The sequence below is a fragment of the Vicia villosa genome, linkage group LG2 (genome assembly GCF_029867415.1).
Source record: "Vicia villosa cultivar HV-30 ecotype Madison, WI linkage group LG2, Vvil1.0, whole genome shotgun sequence".
NCBI lineage: Eukaryota > Viridiplantae > Streptophyta > Magnoliopsida > Fabales > Fabaceae > Vicia > Vicia villosa.
This window is the reverse complement of record NC_081181.1, coordinates 196,936,033-196,958,776: the sequence shown is the minus strand read 5'-3', so window position 1 is coordinate 196,958,776 and position 22,744 is coordinate 196,936,033. Positions and strand designations below refer to the sequence as shown.

General features: G+C 30.1%; 1 protein-coding gene across 1 annotated transcript; it reads right to left on the bottom strand.

Moving 5' to 3' along the window:
• Nucleotides 1-14,740: 14,740 nt before the first annotated feature.
• On the bottom strand, nt 14,741-19,497 carry LOC131647850 (condensin complex subunit 2-like). Its single transcript, XM_058917668.1, has 13 exons — nt 19,152-19,497; nt 18,952-19,053; nt 18,218-18,335; nt 17,681-17,736; nt 17,528-17,588; nt 17,238-17,438; nt 16,854-17,140; nt 16,564-16,708; nt 16,218-16,480; nt 16,094-16,127; nt 15,825-15,958; nt 15,488-15,598; nt 14,741-15,199 (listed from the first exon to the last, which is right to left on the bottom strand). Exons 1-13 carry the CDS (start codon nt 19,404-19,406, stop codon nt 15,008-15,010), a joined length of 1,959 nt encoding a protein of 652 aa, XP_058773651.1. The 5' UTR covers nt 19,407-19,497; the 3' UTR covers nt 14,741-15,007.
• Between the last annotated feature and the right edge of the window lie 3,247 nt (nt 19,498-22,744).

Genomic DNA, 22,744 nt, shown 5'->3' with positions numbered 1-22,744 from the left:
TTTCTTTCACAGGAGTCTCGTCCAAAATCAATCTCGCAAAGAATTCTAAACACTGATCAGGAACATTTCAATTTGATTTCGCAGCCAAAAGTCTCACACACATTGATAGCTTAGAGTCAGAAGACCCCTCAAACAATGGTATATTTATTTCTTTCAACAGCTGATAAAACCTTTGAGCTTTCTCATTCGGAAGCTCTTCCCCATCTAAGTCTTGTGGTTCATCATACACCACATTCACCCCTCATGCGTCAGTGAACATCTCCTCGACGAGATTAAATTTCTCCTGGCATTGCATATGTGATGAACTACTCCCTGGATCAACTCTATTTATATCAAGTTCTATATGTGTTTGACTGCTAGAAGCCTCTCTATTCATCTCCTGCATTGTTTCCCCATTAGATGTCCAAACCCAGTAATTTGGCCTAAAACCCACTCTCTCCAAGTGACGTTTCACTTCACTAGGGTCACTAATAATATTTCTGCAACCACACTTTAAACACGGACACCTTACCCCTCCTTCCCTGCGACAACATTCTTGAGCAAACGCATACGAGAGAAACGCGACAACTCCTTCCATAAAAAGTGGTTTAAGCCCACGTCGTCCAGGAAACATTCTATCATACATCCAACTACGATAGAATTGGTAATGTTCCATACTGCACGTGTGAATCATGTTAATAAATATATTGTTTTTATATACTACTTTTTATTACATACAATAAACAATCAAATATATATATTAAATATAATATAAACTATCAAATATAATTTTAAGTTTAAAAGTACAAAATTAATTTTTTAAACTATCAAATATAATATATTGTTTTTATATACTATTTTTTATTACAAACAATAAACTATCAAATATATATATATATATATATATATATATATATATATATATATATATATATATATATATATATATATATATATATATATATATATATATATATATATATATATATATATATATATATATATATATATATATATATATATATATATATATATATATATATATATATATATATATATATATATATATTAAATATAATATAAACTATCAAATATAATTTTAATTTTATTTTAATTTTTTAAATATATATTGTTTTTTAAACTATTATATGAATATATATTTCTAATGCTTTTTAAAAAAATTTAAACAAAAAAGCACATAAATTTGTGAGGAGTTTTAATATACTATTTTTTTTTAAACATATTGTTTTTGTGGAGTACTTTTTTATATTATATACAAAATATACTTTTTACAACATATATATTGTTTTTTATATTATGCAAAATGTTATACTACTTTTTTTATATACTCTTCTCTAAAACATATTATATATATATATATATATATATATATATATATATGTATATATATATATATATATATATATATATATATATATATATACTGTTTTTTATTTAATTTTATATACTCTTTTTTATTTATTTTTATATACTGTTTTTTATATTATTTTTTATATACTTTTTTAAATAAACTGTTTTATATAAACTATAAATAAAATACTGTTTCTTGTTTTGATTTAAACTATAAATAAATATTCTATATTAATTTTTAAAAACACATAGTTTATTTTTAATCATTGTTTTTTATATATTATTGTAAACTATTTAAAATATATAAGATAGTGTTTAAAACATATTATTTTTATATACTGTTTTTTATTTATTTTAATATACTGTTTTTTAAATTATTTAATATATACTTTTTTAAATAAACTGTTTTATATAAAGAAATATGTTTACAGTATATAAAGAAATATGTTTATAGTATAAAAAGATATCATTTTTATATACAGTTTTTTTTCTAAAATAAAAAGATATCATTTTTTGAAATTAATAAATAGACAATCTTAAAATCAACACAATATACACACTTTAATATCAACACAATAAATCTAACTTTAAAACATTAACTTTTATTTACAGCTTTTATTTAACTGTTAATCAACACAATATACACACTTTAATATCAACACAATAAATCAACACAATATACAGCTTTTATTTAACAGTTAATATCATATAAATATCTAATAATTAACAATTATTTCGAAATTAAATTTAAAAAAATAGTTTATATTATTATTATACAAACAAAAAAAAACACCAAAAATCAAATATATAAACACTAAATATATATCTAATATATCTACTGTACCTTTTAAATATACACACAAAATATATAAAAAGTTTATTAATGTGTACTTGGAATTGATGAACAAATTGTTGTGTTCTTGATGCTTTTAATCCCAAATTGCTCTCTTTAACTAAATCAGTTGATACATGAACACACAAGAAATAAAATCAAAATTTAGCTTACAAATTAACTCTAAAAATAAAATTATCATATACAAAATAATTAAGAAGAAGAAATAAATTTATACAAAATATTGCTCACCTGAGTGGAAGAAGATGAAATATAATTTTAAGGAAGGGAAGAAGAAGGGAGTATGAAGGGAGAAGAATTCTGAGAGAGTGTTAAGGGAATGGAAGGGAAGAACAGCAGAAATAAATAATAATACATGAAGCGGTGAGTTGTTGCGCAATAATTAATGTTGCCGATATTTCCGAGGGGGGACCCCTCGCTAATGAAACGGTCAACTGTTGTAGCTTGGGGCAGCCCCTCGCTAAAAAGTTGCATGGAAAAGACAAACTGGCACGCGCAGTCTGCAAGAGCAGGAGTGGGTCAATTTGCGTGGGGTATCCCGTCGCTAATTTCCTACTGATTTTTTGGGAGGAGTGACCCCTCGCTAAACTCTGCCTCAGATTTGACTTTTTAGCGCCAATTCCCTTTGCCAGAGGTTGCCCCTCGGAAAAAGCTTTTTTCAAATTTTAAATTTTCCCTCTTTCTAGCTTGCGAGGGGTTACCCCAAGCTAATAGTTTTTTCTTTCTGCTTTTTTGAATTGCGCTTTGCGAGGGGCTTTGCCCCAAGCAACCTTAAATATTTGCGAAGTGATTTACCCTTGGCTAAATTCCCTGGCAAATTCAACTATTTCTTGTAGTGAAATTCCTTAGGCGAGACATTTGACCTCTCGAGCAGGACTTCCATTGATCCCCCAGGTAAGACCTGTGATCAATTCTCTCTGGTTGGATATCTGTCGTGACTCGTAGACATGATTCTTGAGTGTGATCCCGATCGAGGAGACACTAAGTACCTTCATAGATAGTCTGGTTAGCCTTGGGAGTCTAAGCCCCTCTAACGTAGTAATATATGGACTGACTGGTGAGACAGTAAGTCCCTCAAGTAAGCCGCTTGACCTTTCAAGCGGGACTTCCATCAAGCCCTCGAGAAAGACGTGTGATCAAGTCTCTCAAATTGGATATCGGTCGCACCTCTTATGCGTGATTCTTGAGGTTGATCTCACTTGAGGGGACACTAAGTCCCTTAGGAGAGAGTTTGGTTAGTTTGGGGAGTCTAATTCCTTTAGCCATAGTAATATGTGGCCTAGCAGATGAAACATTAGTCCCTCAGGCGAGGTGCTTGACCTATCGGACGAGATTTCAATCAAGCGCTCAGGCAAGACTTGTGATCAAGTCATGATGGATATTAGTCTTGCCCTTAGGCATGATTCCTAAGTCTGATCCCTCCCGAGGGGATATTAAGTCCCTCATGCGAGAATTTGGCATCCTCCTCGAAAAAAATGATGTTAACTATTATTTTCCCTAGGGTGGTTGGGAAAACCATGGGATATTTACATTTACTGTAAACACCAGCCTTGCGTATTTTTCTTCGGGTGGGCTCTAGATTTGCCTCCCCCAGCGATACCTCCAACAATGGTGTTTGTGTTGTAATGTAAAGTCTTGTCGACCATCTTCAAAGAGAAGATGTAAGGGGTTAGAGTGATTGTGTTGCGCAGGTTATTTTTACCATGTTTAGACGGTGGGAGTCATTGTACTGGTCAAAAAAGTACAGGTGTGTGTGTGTGTGTGTGTGTTAACCCTACAAGGGCAGGGAGACTTTGAGGCTATTGTAGGTATATTACGTTATATGGGGTTAGGGATTTCCCACGATGGTGAGCAGCCCTGTACAATGGTGTTTTATATAGGTTTTAGGAGTCATGCTCACGTGATGTAAAAGGCTATGGAGATGATCTATGGGCTTAGGTATAAGTGAATGTAGGATGTGGTTAGTATGCATTATGACCTTGTTCAGCACAATGCTTTAGGGTGTAATGATCTGTACTCTTCCCATGCAAGAGGAAAAAGTATTTATAGAGGCCTCTAGGGCCTAGACTTTTCTTAGAAATAGTCACTCCCACTCAACCAATGGTGGACCGTTGACTCCATATTTTTAAGAGAAATGTGGGTGAGTTAATGACTTTGACTTCTCTCTTTCCAAGAAACGTCTTATCCCACATTTACCACGACTGGACGATAGAAAACCCTGGGGTGAGTCACTACCTCCCTTTTGGGCGACATTCCATTGTCACCTCTTTTGGGGCGGTTTAAAGGCATCGCCTTATTCAGGTCCCTTTTACAATTGTAACACTACAAGACCATTGGCTACTACTTCACATATTATTGGATAAAAAGATGCCCAGAGACAAATGTTACTCCTGTTAGAACCAGTGTGAAAGATATGTATAGAGTCTTCAATTCAATCTTTACATAAAACACGATTTACGAGGCAATTAACTTCTTTGACTTGTAACTTGAAACGAGTAAGAAGAAAATTTCTACAAATTTGTTCTTGACTTTTGGAAGTGCATGGATCTCCCATATGAGGACCAATTGGTGGGGCATATGAGAAATTATGGGTTAATAATTATGTGAATTATGGGTCGATAACAACTTCTTATAGAATAATCTCCAGTAGTCTCAGCACTTCAAACATATTATTAATTGTAACTGGATCAGAAAGAGTTGAGCTAAGAATTTTACCAACACTTATTTGATTAAAAATAGTGTTATTAAAGAAGGATTCCACTTCTTTGAACTACCCATAAAGAGGTCACACGCATAAAATTGATTTTAAGTATATAGGAAATGAGGTGAAGTTGTAAGGGTGATTTCGCCAGTAAGTCAGTTTTCATTCCAAACTGGGATGTTCATGCCACTTTTTATGCATCATCCACTTTCTTTTCTCAAGATAAATTTTTGCTATGAAGTTTTTTGTCCCACCTTCTAGCCAAGAAAATTCGTCTATGAAAGTATTAAACTTTGAATAGTCTTGAAACAAGGCTATGTTAATCCATCAAAATATGTAAGCCTTATTTACCAACTAAAGCACGATCATAAGCAATGAGGCTTTTAAATCTAATACCTCCATCATTCTTATGCATCAATAATTTATCCTAAAATATCCATTGTAAATCTTTTGTGTGAGTACGTGAAATGCCCCCACAAGAAGGAGTTCATCATATTTTCAATTTCATCAATCAACATGGAGTGTATAAGAAATATGCTTAGGAAGTAGCTATGGATATATTGGATCATTGATTTTATTAGAACTTTCATTCTCACTTTTGATAAGAACTTACTACTTCGTGAATTGATCTTCTTTCAAACTAAGTCTTTAATAAATTTAAATATGGTCTTCTTGCTCCTACCAATCATCGATGGGAGTCCCAAATAACTTACAGGCCTAAAACAATATGCACACTAAAAACAAATGCAATGGAATCTCTATCCTATTGAGAAGTGTTAAGATTACAAAAGAGTTTCGATTTTTTAAAGTTAATCTATGGCCCCGATGACGCTTCATAGGTTCTAAGAACATTTTTCATTGTTGTGACTTCAAGACTATTGGCCCTAAAAAAATAATTATTTGCAAACTAAAGGTGAGATATGGTTGGAGCATTGTGACAAATCTTGATACTATGTATGTCCCTCTAGATTATGCCTTATGAATAATATATGAGAGACATTTTAACACATATGACATACAAGTAATGTGAAAGATGATATCCTTGAAGAAAACCTCATCCAAGAGTTATAGGTCCCACCACATTATCATTAACAAGCATCGAATAATCAACATATATAATATAAAACATAATTCACAAAATTCATTGTCTTGCAAATCAGGGCCGTCTTTAAGGGCGTGCAAAACGGGCTACCGCACAGGACCTCAAATTTTCTAGAATTAAATTATAGTTAAATAGGACCTCATAAAATATCTGGTAGGTTAAATCATGAGTATATAGGGCCTATATTAGTTTTTTATGGTTAAACTGTGGCAAATCTACACAGAGCCTCCTAAAACTTGAGACGGCCTTGTTGCAAATCTCATATTAATCATCAATACACAAAGATATATATATATATATATATATATATATATATATATATATCAACATCACTAATTTTACCTTTGGTTTTGGACTTCAAGTAATGGGTGATCTCTATGGAAGCAATTGCATTATCTAAATTATATATATCTAGAACAAAAGTTGATTGGTTTGTTGAGATAACACTTAACAAGGACAAATTCCAAACAATTTGTGATCACTTTAGAAATTAACTTATAAAATTATTGGTTGAGAGATCGTCGCCGAAATGATACAATGAGTGTTGTGGTTGATACGTGATGACATTGATGAGTATTGTAGGTTGAGTATAACTAGTCGATAGGTTTAAGTTTGTGATGAATGGATTATATGCATGTCTGATAAGTTCCTACTTTCTGAAAAATGAATTCTTTTTATGTTCATATTTACTTTTCTGCTTTTACTTTAACCAATTCAAACCAAACTCAGAACTGCGGAGACTTTTGAATGGTAGTTCAGTAGCACTGACCCCTAATAGAGATGATAATTTCCCAGATAAATATTTCCAAAACTTTTGTTACTTTCCGCTTCACTGCTTCAATAATTGTTTGAAAGTTTTGGCCAATTTCATTCTTTGCTCTTATCAAGTGCACATCCCTACTTATCACTGCCTTTTATCATTTGGTGAGATTAGTTTGTATGCACTTATTGAGTTTATTATCATAGCCTGACTTCTATCATCTAGTTTCCTTTTGAGTTGCTTAGGTATATTCCTAAAGCAAAGTGAGCAAAACATATTGAAGTGTTCCACACTTGGTTTCAGACCTGTCCATGCCTCATATGGTATTTTTCTCACTAGCTTCTTTGTTGGACACCTATTGATAATGTGTGATTTTGTTGAAGTTCTTTCTCCTCATAAATGAATTGCAATGTATTTGGCCTTAAACATGCTTCTTGCCATATATAATATGTTTTTTTTCTTTCTCTCAGCAATGCCATTGTGTTGACGTGTATATAGAGATATCATTTCAAGCTTTATTTCTTTTTTCTAACAAAATTGTGTAAACTTTGTTTAAGTATATTCCCCTCTTCCATCAATTATCAATTTCTTAATGCTTTTTTAACTTGTTTTTTCAACCAACAACTTAAATTGTTTAAACTGAGTGAATACTTCCTTTTTCTTCTCCATCAAGTAAATATATATATATATATATATACCTGATGAATTCATTTATAAAGGTTAGAAAGTAGCAGTTACCTCTCATAGATTTTGTTAGTACCATAGTTTTAGGGTTGATACAATTTTTCTAAAACATGGGTTACAACAAAGATGTTATGGAAGATGTTCTAACATGCTGGTCAAGAAAGATGTTCTGATAGATGTTTTGATATTCTATACCAGAACATGTACAACCTGTTTTTTAACCATCATAGATTTGATTTGATTATGTGATATTTCTTTTGGATATATCTCAGTATTTTTCGCAGGTCAAGAAGATTTAATCTGGAACAAGTTTCATATCTTCAGCTGTACACAAGTTGCCAAAATTGGATGAAAAGAAATTTAAGAAACTTGGTATTTTCGTTCCAAGATTTAAGGATATTCATCTTCATAATTGGTGCATCACTCAGCTTGTGGATCAAGAAATATTAGGCTGCAGATTTCGAAGCCCATGGACTGCAGAAATCTATTTTAAAAGAAAATTTGTCCTAATGTAACGTAGAACTTTTCATAATTTGTAAACAAGGGGAAGCTTGAAGTTTTAGGTGTTAGAGTCTCTCGTGTAGGTGTAAGTCGCCCTTGTATCTTTAGATAATTTTGGTAGACATAATATTCTCACTCATAAGCCTTTAGGTAATGAGTTGAGTATTGTTCCCACTATTGAAGCTTTTAAGAAAAATAGTTGAGTTTTTAGTATAGGAAATGTAATCTTCTTGTTGAGTTGTTCTTTTTGATACAGTCATTGGGAATGGGACTGTTAGATATCACTGAGGTGAATTAGGAAGTGGGATGGTGATTTTCCATGTCTAGATGTTAATTCCTAGGTAGAAGTTGCACTAGGTAGTTATTAAGTGAGAAGTTGTAAAATGGGATTGTTTAGCTTTGAATTGATACTACTAATAGTGAATTTCCTTCTTGGCTTGGTAGCCCCTAGAGAAGGTGATGTTGCACCAAATTGTGTTAACAATTCTCTGTGTTATTTATCATTCTGCAATTTTTTATTTCAGTATCAATCATAGCTTGATAAATTTGTTCAATTTGAAGACAGATGTTGTAACATTTGTCTCAACATTGTTCAGATGTTAAGACATCAGTATTTAGCAATTGTTTATTGTACCAGAAATTTCAAATTTTATTTAAAATGGCTCACTCACATATAAGTGAATGATCTCTAATCTCTTCTTTGACTTCATAGGCGAGTCATGCTTGAATAATTTTCTTACCTGTTTGGATACAAAAAAATCTTCTCAGAGTTTCTTTGGAATTTTATAAGAGGAAGACCATAAACCATCTTTTTCATATGCATTAAACTTTGGTTTCTAAAATTCAGATAATCATATCTTTGGTGCCATGTCCATCTTATGTTATTTATGGTTGTTGATGCAAGGAAATAATAGTCAAACATGTTGATCAAGATTTGAAAGTTATGTTGTTTGACAAAGGTGCCTTAAAAACTAGTTTGAAACTTTTATCAAACACCTTTAATTCCTTGTCTTCTAACTTCATGGTATAAATATTTTAAAGAAGTTGACCAAAGCTTATAAGGTTACTTACCATTGAAGGAACATATCACACATCACTTATGTTTGCTTCTTATTCATCCTTCTTCTTTACAAGAATGTTCCACATACCCTCGGATGTTACCATGTAATTATCTGCAAATCTAATAGTCATTCTAGTTGATTTATCAAGTTTGATAAACCATTCTTTATTGTAAGTCGTGTGATTATTGCAGCATGAATCAAGATACCATACATTACATTTATCTTGTGTCATATGTGTCTTGGCCATTAGTATGACCTTATTGGAATCACCATTGTTTGCATGTACATATTGTGCTTCTTCGTTGTCCCTAACATTGACTTCTTTGTTGAATTAGAAATTTATCGTATATTGTCCAAACTTCTTGTAACAATAGTATTGCACTTCCTACATATACGTCTTCTTCTTGAATTTCTTGTTATGAGTGGCACCCTTTTTTATTGTACCTCCTTGAGTATTTGAGTTCTTGTCATCACCTTCATCATTCCACTTCTTCTTCAATTTTTCTTTCCCTTTGATGATCTTTGAGGCATCTTCTCTCTTCATCTTGAAGAACTTGGCTTGCAAATCTTGTTATGTGACTTTCAATGAACTCATTTACTTCAACTTTAACTAATGGGCCTCCAAGGATGGTGGAAATTGTTCAAACTTTCTTGAATAGGTCCTTTTATTCTTCAATTCTCACAACTATGTGGTCAAATTTTGCAGTTAAGGCTTTAAAGACTTTCTCAACTTTTTACAATTCAGTGATCTTCTCACCACACGACTTCATTTGATTAATTAGCAACACGAATCTTGAAAAGAAATCTTCAATTGCCTCATAATAATTCATATGCATGTTCTCGTATTGATTCCTCAAAGATTGCAACATCATCTTCTCAAAGATATTTAGACCCATACATTGATGGGTTAAGAGGCTTTTTTTCATATTTCTTGCTCAATTCATGATAAATTGCCTTATGTGCCTTGGATGCATTGGCTTCCAATGCATGCACCATCTATTATAATGTTCTCCTTTAGTTAATGATACGTTTAGAGATAATTGATTAGAGGTTGTGCTTCTATCTGCCACTGATAGAAGCTTGGATTAAATTGATGCTTTTGATACCAATTTGTTAAGATAATTTGTCATACAAGATAATTGACATAAAGAAGGATAGATGAAATTGGAGAGGGGTTAGAATGAAATTAGAGTGAAGAGAAATTTTATTCAATTATCTAATACAGTTACAATGAGTGGAGAGAATATATATAATTAGAAAGTCGACTAACAAACTAACTTTTTAACTGTCAAATTATGACATTTGCTTGTATCGCAAATCAATTACTTGCAACACACTCAAACTACCACTAAAACTAAATTACAACACAATTTATTAAAAAAATTAATGTAAAAAATAACCTTTTAGTATATTAGTGTATGAGTGGTCATGGGAAAAAAATGATTTTAAAAATATAACTTGATTATGAATTGTTTGGTTTCTCTAAAATATATGGTTGATTTTGTCTTTAAAATTGATTGTACTTTAAATTATGATTTGTATCTTTTAAGTTTAAATATAATTTTTATATTAAAATTTAGTAAACAAATCTTTTTTATATAAATATATTTAAATATAAATTACTTTTTTTAATTCACTTATAGTTTAAAAATTATATTCAAATTATTTTTTAACATTACAGAAAGCGACTCTTAATTATGGGAATCTGTTAATTTATTAAAAAAATAAATAGAAAAAAGTATTACTTATTTTGAACTGTTTATTTGTTATAAGGTTTTAGAAGTGTGCAAGTTTTATTTTTCATTATCAAAACCTTCAAATTTATTTATCATATTTTCCATTCACTTTTTTAAGTTATAATTTTTGTTAATTTCTTATAGTCCTTTAAAATATTATAAATTCATAAAATATTTGTTATATAAATTTATTAAAATTCAGTAAAATCGCAATTGAAAAAAATTATTTTCAAACAATATTAAAAGCCAATATATTTATATAGTCTTCTAAAGTTTCAAACTATAAATATGTCAAAATAAGCTCTTTCTTTTTTAATCTTAATCCAACACACCACTAAATTAGAATTGTATTTTGGACATGTGTGTCACCTTTTTGTTTCTAAAAAAACAACTCTCATTATTATGATATAAATAAAGTGGTAATAATTACACCCTCCACTTATTATTATGAGAAAAGTTATTTAACAAACTTAATTATAAATATAATTGTGAGGTTCAGAATTTGAAATCAGAATAAATCTTTGGTCTAATAATATAAACATTTCTTTGGTTGAGCTATCAATTCTTGTATTGTCTGTCTGTTGTTTTTTCTTTTCGTACATTTTCTCACATGCAGAATCATTCATAGTTACGTGACTTAAATTTATTTTCTATATTAAGAGGCTCAAAGGGGGGCCACTGCATTATTGAAACTCAAGGGGGCCACTATGAGGGTTATGGACCACATACTGAGTGACCATGCTCGTGAAAGAGATCAACGATTTGGCTCGACCAAACTAGGTTTTCTCTCCACGTGTCAAGCCTATAAGTGATAAACGATTTAGCCTCACACTATATAATAATACAATATCAAATTTTGTTTTTCTCCACATGTCTTGCTTGTTGTATGTAGATTATTACAAATTTCTTATTAGGCCTAAGTTTTTTTAAATAGTTTTTAAACTCTAAATACCGACAAAACTTTGCTAGAGATGTCATGTTTGATATATTTTGACCGGTTGAAATATCTGCGAAGAAAGAGCCACTTGTAAGTTTTTTAAGTGGGTTTAGGGTTTAGGGTTTAGGGTTTAGAGTAATTTATAGGAGAGGAGGTAGACACTTAAGCCAACAAATGTTCTGATGTATGAGTGGATAGGAAGAAAACATGTTTGTATAAATTTGATTAGAGTTTCTCCGCCGGTGGGACAAAGGACTACGTGTTTTACTGTGAGACAAACAACTCTTAAAGCTGCTTTAAATAAAGTGTTCAAACATTAGAAAACGTGTCCAGACAATCAACATATTTTTATAGCATTCATCACAAAAAGTTTGGTAGTGTACCTTCCACCAATCACATTACATCATTTAGTTTTATCTTATTTAAGGTAACTTTACCCAACTTTTTAAATTTGGTAGATCAAAATCATCTTAAAATAATAAATCTTTTACGAAGATAAAAACTTATAGATAACAATATTATATCTCATAAATTTATAAATGTAATTTTTTTAAAAATTGGTTTTTTCAACCTAATTATTTACCCGTTTACCTTCTACTCGTAGCACGCCTCTCACAAGTTTATGAACATTTTTTAGGTAGTGCTCACGAGGTAAATAAACTGTTTGGCTTTATATACAATAATAGTTTTTCTTTCTCTTCACACTTTTAAAAGTCAAGTGAGTGAGGACAAACAAGTCCATGGGCCATATTGAGGTGTCATGCTCATGAAGGAAATAAACGTGTTGGCATCGTGCACTATATAGAACTCTGTTGTCTTTCTCTCCACGCTAGTGAAACACTGAAACTCAACAACCAGACAAGTCCATGGACCAATTGAGGGATCATGCTTATGAAGGAAATAAACGTTTTGGCCTTATGCACTAGACAGTACTATACTTTCTTTCTCTCCACATGCTATGCCACTATGCGGATTATTACACATTTAAGATAAGCCTCATTTTATTTTTGTTGAAATAGTACTACTATTAATATATTTGAAAAACAATTACACCTAATTTACATAGGAATTTAAAAACATAATATTTCTTTAATAGATTCTTGGAATGGATGACAGGGGAATTAGTTCGTTGAGGCGGTGTTTTAAAAATCGAATTGAATTAGTTGGTCGAATTCGTTGAATTGGGAATTAGAGGGATCATTTATTCAGTTTGATTGTTGGATCGAATATGCTATTTAACCTTGAAATTCGGCTAAAATCGACAAAAACCAGTAATTTGAAGGAAGAAAAAAATGACGTGTTAAATGCATGTTTTTTTTCTCAGACAAAACAATGCCGCATTGATATTTTTTTCTAAAAAATAAAATTAAATATAAGTAGATTTTGTCCAAAACTTATTTGGAACAATTTTTCCTTGTTTGTAATTAGACTTTGTTCAAAATTAATTTGAATTTGTATTTTATACTATTTATTATTTTGTGTGACGACTATGTTTAAATTTAAAGAATAACCATATGAAATTATGATATTTTGAAATTTTGTAGGAGTCGTGATATTTTTTAAAGACCGAGTTATTTGGTTCGACTGATTTATTAAACATATAGTTTTGTTATAAAGACCAATTTATTCAACCGAGTTATCCGTTTTAGTTGTGCGGTTCGATCTGTGACCAAATTGATCAATAAATCAATACCCTCATCAGTGGAGGTGAAAATGGGTCAGACCAACTAACAGGAACCTACGATCTAATTTACATAGGCCAAAATCTTTTTTTAAATTAAAAAAGACCTAAACATTTTTATAAACCTATTTAATTAAAAAAACTAAGCCACCAAACATGTGAAAAGCATTTTTAGCCGATCAGACCAACTTATTTAAACAAATATGAATAAGACCAACTTATTTAAACAAATATGAATAACTTTAATATTCTTATTATATTTTAATTTCAATTTAAATTAAAATACAAAAATAAATTTTAGTTATTTTGAAGAACTTATGAAAATAAATTGAAAAAATCTTATAAACGATAATAAATAGTTTTCATAAGTTCTTTCAAACAAAGTGTCACAAAAAATATGGTCGTAAGTAAACTTAAATAAGTCAATGAAATAAATATTTAGTTTCATTGATCTTTTAATTTGTTAGTCGAATAAAACAAATTTTTATGTAAGCTAATAGGTCAAACAAACCTTCGAAAAAGTTAGATTCAATCTTAAAAATAAACTTATTATAAGCCACATGCGACTTAAGATTTAAAAATTTTAACATACTAAACTCAGGCTTGACAAAACCTAACTTAATTCAATCTATTTTCACCCTTACCAAATGAATTCTTTAAGTTAACTTGACAGCCAAACTTGACAAAGTCTTATTTAAGTTAACCTTCAGTTTACTTTTATATTAAAAGCAAATGAGCTTATAAATTTTTTTTTTACACCAACCAAATGAATTCTTTAAATATCCCCATAAATCAGAAAAATAAAAAGAGGTGTATTATTTAAATATCCAATTCCGGACACCACATATCATTCTTTATCTCTCACCTAGTACTTCATTTTCTTCATATTTCATTTAACTTTTATGAATGTCTCCAAATTATAAAAATATACTCCCTCCGTTTTTTATTATAAGTCGTTTTAGACTTTTCACATAGATTAAGAAAAATAATAATTGTTGTATGAAAATGAGAAATTATAAAGATTTTTACAAAATTATCCTTCATTAATGACATGTGGAAGATGAAGTTATATAATTGAAATGAGAGATAATAATAAATATTTAAGGATATAATAAGAAAAATAACATTAATTATTCATTGGAATTGTAAAGCGACTTATATTAAAATACAAAATATTTTTCCAAAACGACTTATAGTAAAAAATGGAGGAAGTACCAAAATAACAAAGAGACGACTTATGGTCTTCCTATTTAGGATGTTCAAATATAATTTCCCCAATAAAAAACACAAACTCACATAACTATCATGCCACACCCAAGTGACTAGCATTTAAGTTATTTACACATTTAATAGAATGAAATATCACGGCATCTGTTACCAAATACTCTATCTCTCAATGATACCATATATCAGTTCAAAAACAAGTTACAGTACAACTGAAACCCAGGGGTCTTGGATTAATTTTCAATTCTATATTCCATCAATGTTTTACCTGATATCCACAATCTTCTATTTATCTATTATCCTAGAAATGCCTAAAAAGTTCACTAATGAGACAACTCTGTACATAAAAATCTATCAAAATATTCCCTATTTACCGAAATGAAACAGTATACTGCTCCACTTTTTGAGGCACCAACCTTAGGAAGGCATATATATACGAAGCTCATCCAAGTCGGGACAGCTTTGGATGCTCAGCTCTTTCTCATTAGCCAAATGCAATAAGCATATGAAACACAAATGTGGGGTTATGTCACTAACATTTGCAGCAGCATTGCATTCACTAGGAAAGTTGGCCAATATATCCCTGAAAGATATCGATTCTTTTTCACCCTGCAGATTGAAGAGGTGTTCAAAAAATATTGTTAGAAAATGTTGCCCGACTTCAAAGAACAAAAAATAAAATTGATTGGCAAAGCATATAAGCAAAAATACAGCACCAAAGTTGAATAGTTATTACCATAGAGAAGAAGTTTGAAACAACATACGTAATAAAAAATACTGGGGCATTTTATTTAAGGGAATGTGAGAAAGGGAATAATACTTTAGAATACTTAAAACTAGGCAAAGAATATAGGGTTCAAGGCAGCCCATTCAAGAAATTACGAAACCTCAATATACCTGAAAAGTAAGTTGAACTGATGCTTGAATAGAGTTCCAAAGGGTGAATTTCAGTGCTTGAACGTCAACTTGTTTGGCAGTTTTGTCATATTGAACTTCAACTTTGTTGATCTGTGGCATTTGGAAATAACCATATTTAAACTATAATTCCAATCGCAATAAATTATAGAAAAAGTGTGTAAGAGAACTCAAAATTAATGATGAGGAATATATATATATGTAAAAGAACATCACAACATTTGTATATACCCAAAAATAATCCTATATCAGCAAGATGAGGAATAAGTCTTATTCCCAAATAAACCATATATCAACAGCAATAATGTCTTAAACCCACCTGACGGGGCTGAGAAATAAGTGTGCTAGAGTCATCCGCGTCACTATGTTCGCCATCATACTCACCATCAAAAACACTTCCGTTATCCCAGGAATGGAATGGTTCATTGTTATTGCACTGCTCTGTCGATTCATCTGTATAATACACTCATGTCTTAGATGCAATTTAGAATTACATGAAAGCACAATAAAGTCTTCTCTGAATTCAAAGACAATGAATTGGAGGACATTAAAAAAGAGAAATGTTGGGGTCACAATATTAGATATTACCTGAGAAATTTCTCACCCTCCTCCTCCCTAGACACTAAAGAAAGAAACAAAAACATAGTGAAACCAATAAATATTAACTTGGATAGAGATAATTGAAACTAACTTTTATATCTAAAGAACATACCTTCACACTAGGCAAAAGAAATAACTTAACAAGATCCTCTGGCTCATAGTGGCAGTCCTCTGGGAGTTTTGTAACACAATGGGGTCTATTTTCAGGGAGTACTAACGATTTAGGATTCTTGGGAGGTGCAAAGATATCTGGAAGTGTTTTCCCAAGAGAATTTGTGAAATCTAAATCAACTTCGATCTGTCTCATAGTCTTTGGTAGCCTAGTTTTGACAGTTGACCCATCTTCAGGAGAACAACGAACTTCTGACTCAGAACCTAAAACATTTACTAAATCGATTAACAAGCTGAACGTCCAAATGCATATAACCATTAGATCGTTGCAAACTCTTAAAACCCACCTTTAGCTTTATGGTAATTCCAATGATCAGGACCTGCCCAGGCATTTTTCTTTGACCTAAAACCTAGATTAAAAGATAGATACTCATCAACATTTTCAAAAAGTTCATCCATATCAGGGTCTTGGGAAGTAAAAGGTTCTTTCTCCTACAATGATATAAAGGTCCATCAAACACTTAATAAGATATACATACATACGTACACACACACACACGCGATAAAAATATATATATCTTTTTAAAACATATTTCAAGACCATCATGGACGTTGTAGGACTAAAACAATACAAAACCTGAGGATAACTTGAAAACATTGGCTCTGCGTCGTTAGAGCCCACTTCAGCAGCAAAGCTTTGGTTGTTGTGCTCATAGGGCCAAGTTGGGAAAGTCTCATAGTCTTCTGTTTCAGCCTCAACCTCATAATCAGTAGCTGCATCAACCTCTTCGGCTGATTTATGGCCAAAACATTGAAAATCAGAGGGCCTTCTATTATTTTCGTCAAATTGATTTACTATCTGCCTGAGAGTTGGAGAAATTTCATCCTTAATACGTACGTCCAACATCATTTGTTCAATACAATCTACAAAGAAGAGAAAGCAAGTCCCTAAGCCATATTGAACATTTCTACTAATAATGTGGCAATGATTTCGCCGAAGTTTTATAAAAAAAGAACATACCTCTTGCAAAAGAAAGATCAATTATATTGGAACTATCATGTTCATTTTGACTAGCTACATACTTCCCTGGCACATCTAGTGAATCAAAGAGCACCCTACATCCACCATATACACCTAGGTTATTCATCAAAAGACCTTTGGCTCCCCCTTCATCAAATTTTGCTGATGTTTGGCGATAGAGGGGATCCACAGAAAATGCAACTAGGGAAAAAAATACACGGTCAGCACTAAATAAATCTCAATCCCACACCATAAACACAAATAACAAATAGAATGAGATTTGAGATCACCATCAAACTTCTTTACATTAAGAGCCTCAAAAGATGATTCCAATGTTGACAAAGGTGACAACTGCACGAACAAACATCAGTTACGCACTTAGAACTTATCAATAAATTAGAACTATGATTATTGAGACAAATTTAGAGATCAAAAGAACCGACCTTTTTGACGATTCCCTTCTTGCTATTTTCTTGTACCCCTTCTACATTGACACTCTCTAGAGGAGTGTTTGAACATCATGACATCGTTAAAAGTTAGAACTAGTAAAGAATAAAATGTTAAAATTCCAACAATAATGTATTGTTGGAAAACAATTTCAATTGTACAGGAATGTATATTTCCACTATAATCCACACATTTAAATTTATGGCTACTCCTCATTGTTATAAAATTTATTCAAAAGCAAAAAAGAGAAGAAAAACCGTTTAAATAAGGCAATTTTTGTGAAGGACAACTACAAAAAGATTAAGCATGTGTTTGTGTTGTAGAATGCATACTGCAGCCATTAAGACTTCAGACTTTCACAAGATATCAAACATTAATCTTAAATTAGATTAGTTTTCATACAATTAAGGAAGAAAATTGGTACGCATAGTCCCATCTACAGACCATAGGGCATGGAACATCGCTATGAAAGGGGAAACAATCACAAAAATATTGAACTTGATAAAACTGAAAAAGGGTATGATCATTATAACCTTGCTCAGTATCTTGGCCCGCCCTATTCATTCTAGCAAGGACTTTATACGTCTCCGAATATACTGAATCCACTCTTAATGAATAAATCTTGACTCCCGCTTCAAGAGTGCAGCTTGCCTACCCAAATAAGAAATCAATGAAAATTATTTGCAGATGTAAATAAGATTACTTTTCGTGTCACAGCTGTCTGATCTGGTTGACTCAATAATTTATCACATCACTGTCATCAATGTTATCAATCGTGGAAAGAAAAAAAATACCGTAATGTTAAAATTCTTCGACACAATAATGCCATGGCACCACTATATCCGCAGTTTGAAAATAATGTGTACTAGATAGCATATCGCGGGACAACAGAGGTTTATCTAAATTTTGGCAGCGCCGCAATAACTGCTGTTAACAACACTGAGTGCCAATTATAAACAAGAAATTAATTCTAGAAATTTAGCCATGAAGCATTAACACACATGTCAGACACCAGAAGTAAAGAGATTCAGAGAAATAGTACGACCAATCAACCCTAAACTCTAAACACTAAACATTAAATACTAAACCTAACTAGAGAAATTTAGCAGTAGAGAAATAGTATTCCGGTTATTAAGTGGTTTTGACAACATGGAAAATTCATCGATGCAAGTAACTCTCTATAAAGAAACACAATGAACAAAAAGTAAAAGATGTATTAAAAAAGGGAAAAAAATTAAGAAAATCCGAACTCACAAACCAAACCTACCATTTGAAAATTAGTGTGTGCGTGATTATCATCTTCATCCCTAATAATATCAGTAAGATGATCAATCAAATCCAACTCCCAAGTATTTTTCTGATTAATTTTCTGCTTACAAAAATAAAAACAAAAACAACAAACAGTAAGAAAAAATAATCAAAAGTAGAACTAGAACACGGTAATGATTGGTGAACGATGAGCATTACATTTTCTGAAGCAAGCTTAATGCAACGGTGGAACAACTCTAGAATCTGGTTTCTGTCGAGACCTGGTTCAGAATCGGAGGGTAAGGATTGGAAGTTAACGGAACGGGAAGTGCGGCGGATGGCGGCGGCACGAGCAGCACGGGCGGCAGCGCGTTCACGTTGATCGTCGTTGGAGCCGACGAAGAAATTGGAAGCGGAAACGGGAATCCTCCGTTTGGAAACGGTAGTTGGATTAGGGCTAAATGGTTCTGCCATTGAAGTGGTAGTAGTGAGGGTTTTTGTTTTGTTCTTTTCTATTTACGATTACGATCAAAACGTGTTGGTAGTGATGAATGAAGATGTATGTATCTTCTTCCATGCAACGGCTTCGTTTTAATTTTGTCTTTTCGTTTTCTTTTTCTCTCCACTAGAAATAGTTTTGGTGGGTAATGAAAAGGTGGGGAGCGGGGAGCTATTATTTAAATTTCAAATTTATATTATCTACTATGATAATAAAATAAGAAAGTTAATATATATTTTTCTTCCCTTAATGCCCCCTTTAAAAATTGATTATAAGGAAAAAATTTATGGATTGTTTAGTCATTTTATTTAGGGATAATAATATAATTAACTAGTAAAGGACCCGTGCGCCCGCACGGGTCACGTAAAGTCGGTATAAATATTAAATAAATATAATACGGTTATGGTTAAAGAATTATATTAAAATATATATTAATTAAGCGAAATAATTTCTTCAATGATGATTATCATATCAATATTAATTTAATTTATCAATTTGTAGTTGTTTCCAATGATGATATTTATGTTGGATAAAAATTAAAATAATATTAGAGATAATTAAGTATTATTGTTGATTACAATTTTAACTCTGAAAAAATATAGTTCTTGATAAAAACTAAAAAAATAAATAAAAATTGAGATAATGTAGTTATTATGTACTATCATTATCAACAATTTTTATGGGCTCCCACCCCTAGTATGTCTACCCGCCTTTTTTTCCGCAGACGCACATTATCAACAATTTTTATGGGCTCCCACCCCTAGTATGTCTACCCGCCTTTTTATGAGCATGATTCAAATTGCAAATTTAAATTATCAAAATAAAAAATTGCAAAAAAAATTATAACATCTATATAAGTCAAGAAACAAAAAATAATGAAATGAAATATTATAGTTCAATGCAACACATTTAAAATTGGGACTGTTAACTCAACATAATAATTTAAAAATATTATTATTTCTATGATTAATAATTTGGGAAAATTTAATGAAAAATAAGACTGTTCTCCCATTGAACCATCTCCATTTTTTTTTGTTAATGTCCTTGATGCAGTCAAATTTTCTACTCTTTGTCACTGACAAAAATACATTAATAAATAAAAGGCAAGTAAACCAAACGCAGACGTTGGTGTGAATCATAAATCTATTATAAATCGAAACAAAAATTTGATTAATGAATAGAGTGAGAATTCAAAAGGTTAATTTTTTGTTTCTAATATGTTAATTTCTTTAACCGAGAAAAAATGTTGGAAGTATAATAGGGTTTGGGAAAAGACTTTAGGTCAAATATGATTATATATGATTAATATTTAAAGTAATAATGCATTTAAGACTTGTTAGTTACAATTAACATTGAGAATCAAAATAATTAAATTGGAAAAAGAAACGAAGCATGCTTGAATTATTTGAAACATAAATATTTGGCACGTAAAGAGTCACATAATAAAAATGGTAATAATTTAATTGGAAGCTTATACAGTATGCTTGTCTAATTTATAGTACATAGTTTATTCCTTATCATTTGGAACTGTAATTAATGATGGTTAAGAAAAATTAAAGATGAATTCTTATTAGCATTAAAATTGTGTTTTTCATGAAAAACAAAGAAATTAAATTTAATGCATTTTATAATTATTTGTGTGTAGTTAATTTTTAATTTAGATTGAAATAAATAAATTGAAAAATCATATTTAATTTATGAATTAAATCAAATTCTAATCCTTTTTTAACTCTCCATTGAACTTCAGTAAATCATATATTTAATTTATTGGAATTTAAGATGGTCCTCCGAACCATGAAGACACTTTATTTTTGGTGAAATTTTTATATGAGAGACTCATAGTCAAACTCTCCCGTGAAATCTTATCCTTCCTTTTGAAATTTTACGTGAGAAAATTGCAATCCCAATTTTAAACTCTCCCGTGAAATTCATGTACCCATTTTTTTCAATTAAATATATTAAAAGTTTTTTTTAAAGAATTAAATATGAGGATGTACACTACTTATATATAATATTTTTATAAATAGTAAATAAATATATAATAGTTGATATCTTGGCCTTTCGTTTTAGATATAAAAAAGAAATAAATTTGTGTCTTTCATAAAAAAAAAAATTGTTTATTCATCAATCATAATTTTCTCATGTTTTTTAATAAAAACAAATATATGTATCAACTTTAAGAATAAATGTTAACATCTTATCATAAATAAATGCTAACATTTTTTCATGTCAATTTTATTTTTATTTGTATCATGTAATAATAATATATATCATTTTTTATCAGGTATATGATATTTTTGTTTAAAAAATTTATAAAAGAAATCATACTTAATTGATTGAAACAATTTTTATAGAAGCAAATTATTGTTGCCAATAAAATTGACACTCTAAATCAAAAACAAATTTGAAAATCAAAATAAAATTGAATAATATTATTCCTGTTAAATTTTTGTATTAATTTAAAAGTTATATTCTATAGTAATTCAGAAGTCATTAAACATATGATCTTTAATATTTATTCAACTTAGGTAAATATTTTGTCAGTCCGTCAGAAAAATAGATCGGGCCCATCGAGCATGCTTATAATTTAAATTTTAAAGGATCCACACACCATAAAATCTCCACTTTATTTTTTAAATCTCTTCTTTTAAGTTTGATTTTTTAAATATATTTCATTAATAATAATAATATGTAAGAATAGTTATTTTATAAATAAAATTATATTATCTCATTCACTAAAATAAATAAAAAATTACATATTAATGTGGGAGTGGATTACCCTTTAAAATAATGAGAATATTTGTTTTTAATATAATATTTTCTTGTGATTATGTATTAAGGTATATATATATATATATATATATATATATATATATATATATATATATATATATATATATATATATATATATATATATATATATATATATATATATATATATATATATATATATATATATATATATATAACGGATATAAAAATTATAGTAAGCAAATAAATACCATTTCTAATAAGTCTATTTTCTTTTCTTTCTTTTTTTTTTTTGGTTGCTAAATATCTATATCAATTGAGATCTTCATAGAAAATAAATAAGATAATAGATTAAAAATATTAATGCATTATACTTGAAATGAAGAAAAAAATATTTAAAAAATTATAATAACAATTATATTATATTAGAAATATTAGATATTCATATAAAATAAATTATACATTAATCCTGTCATAAATTTCACACAAACACCGGTAATATGTAATGTTAAATCGTACTAATGTTTATTTAAAATTAACTTGGATCAAAACATAAAAAAT

What these genes read in the sequence shown, in the direction of transcription:
- LOC131647850 (XM_058917668.1), bottom strand. Translation starts at nt 19,406, where the DNA reads ATGGCAGAACCATTTAGCCCTAATCCAACTACCGTTTCCAAACGGAGG. An exon ending in AGAAGGGAATCGTCAAAAAG is followed by an intron (nt 17,589 to 17,680) that starts GTCGGTTCTTTT and finishes TTGTTCGTGCAG; the next exon opens with TTGTCACCTTTGTCAACATT. An exon ending in TTATTTCTCAGCCCCGTCAG is followed by an intron (nt 15,599 to 15,824) that starts GTGGGTTTAAGA and finishes CAAATGCCACAG; the next exon opens with ATCAACAAAGTTGAAGTTCA.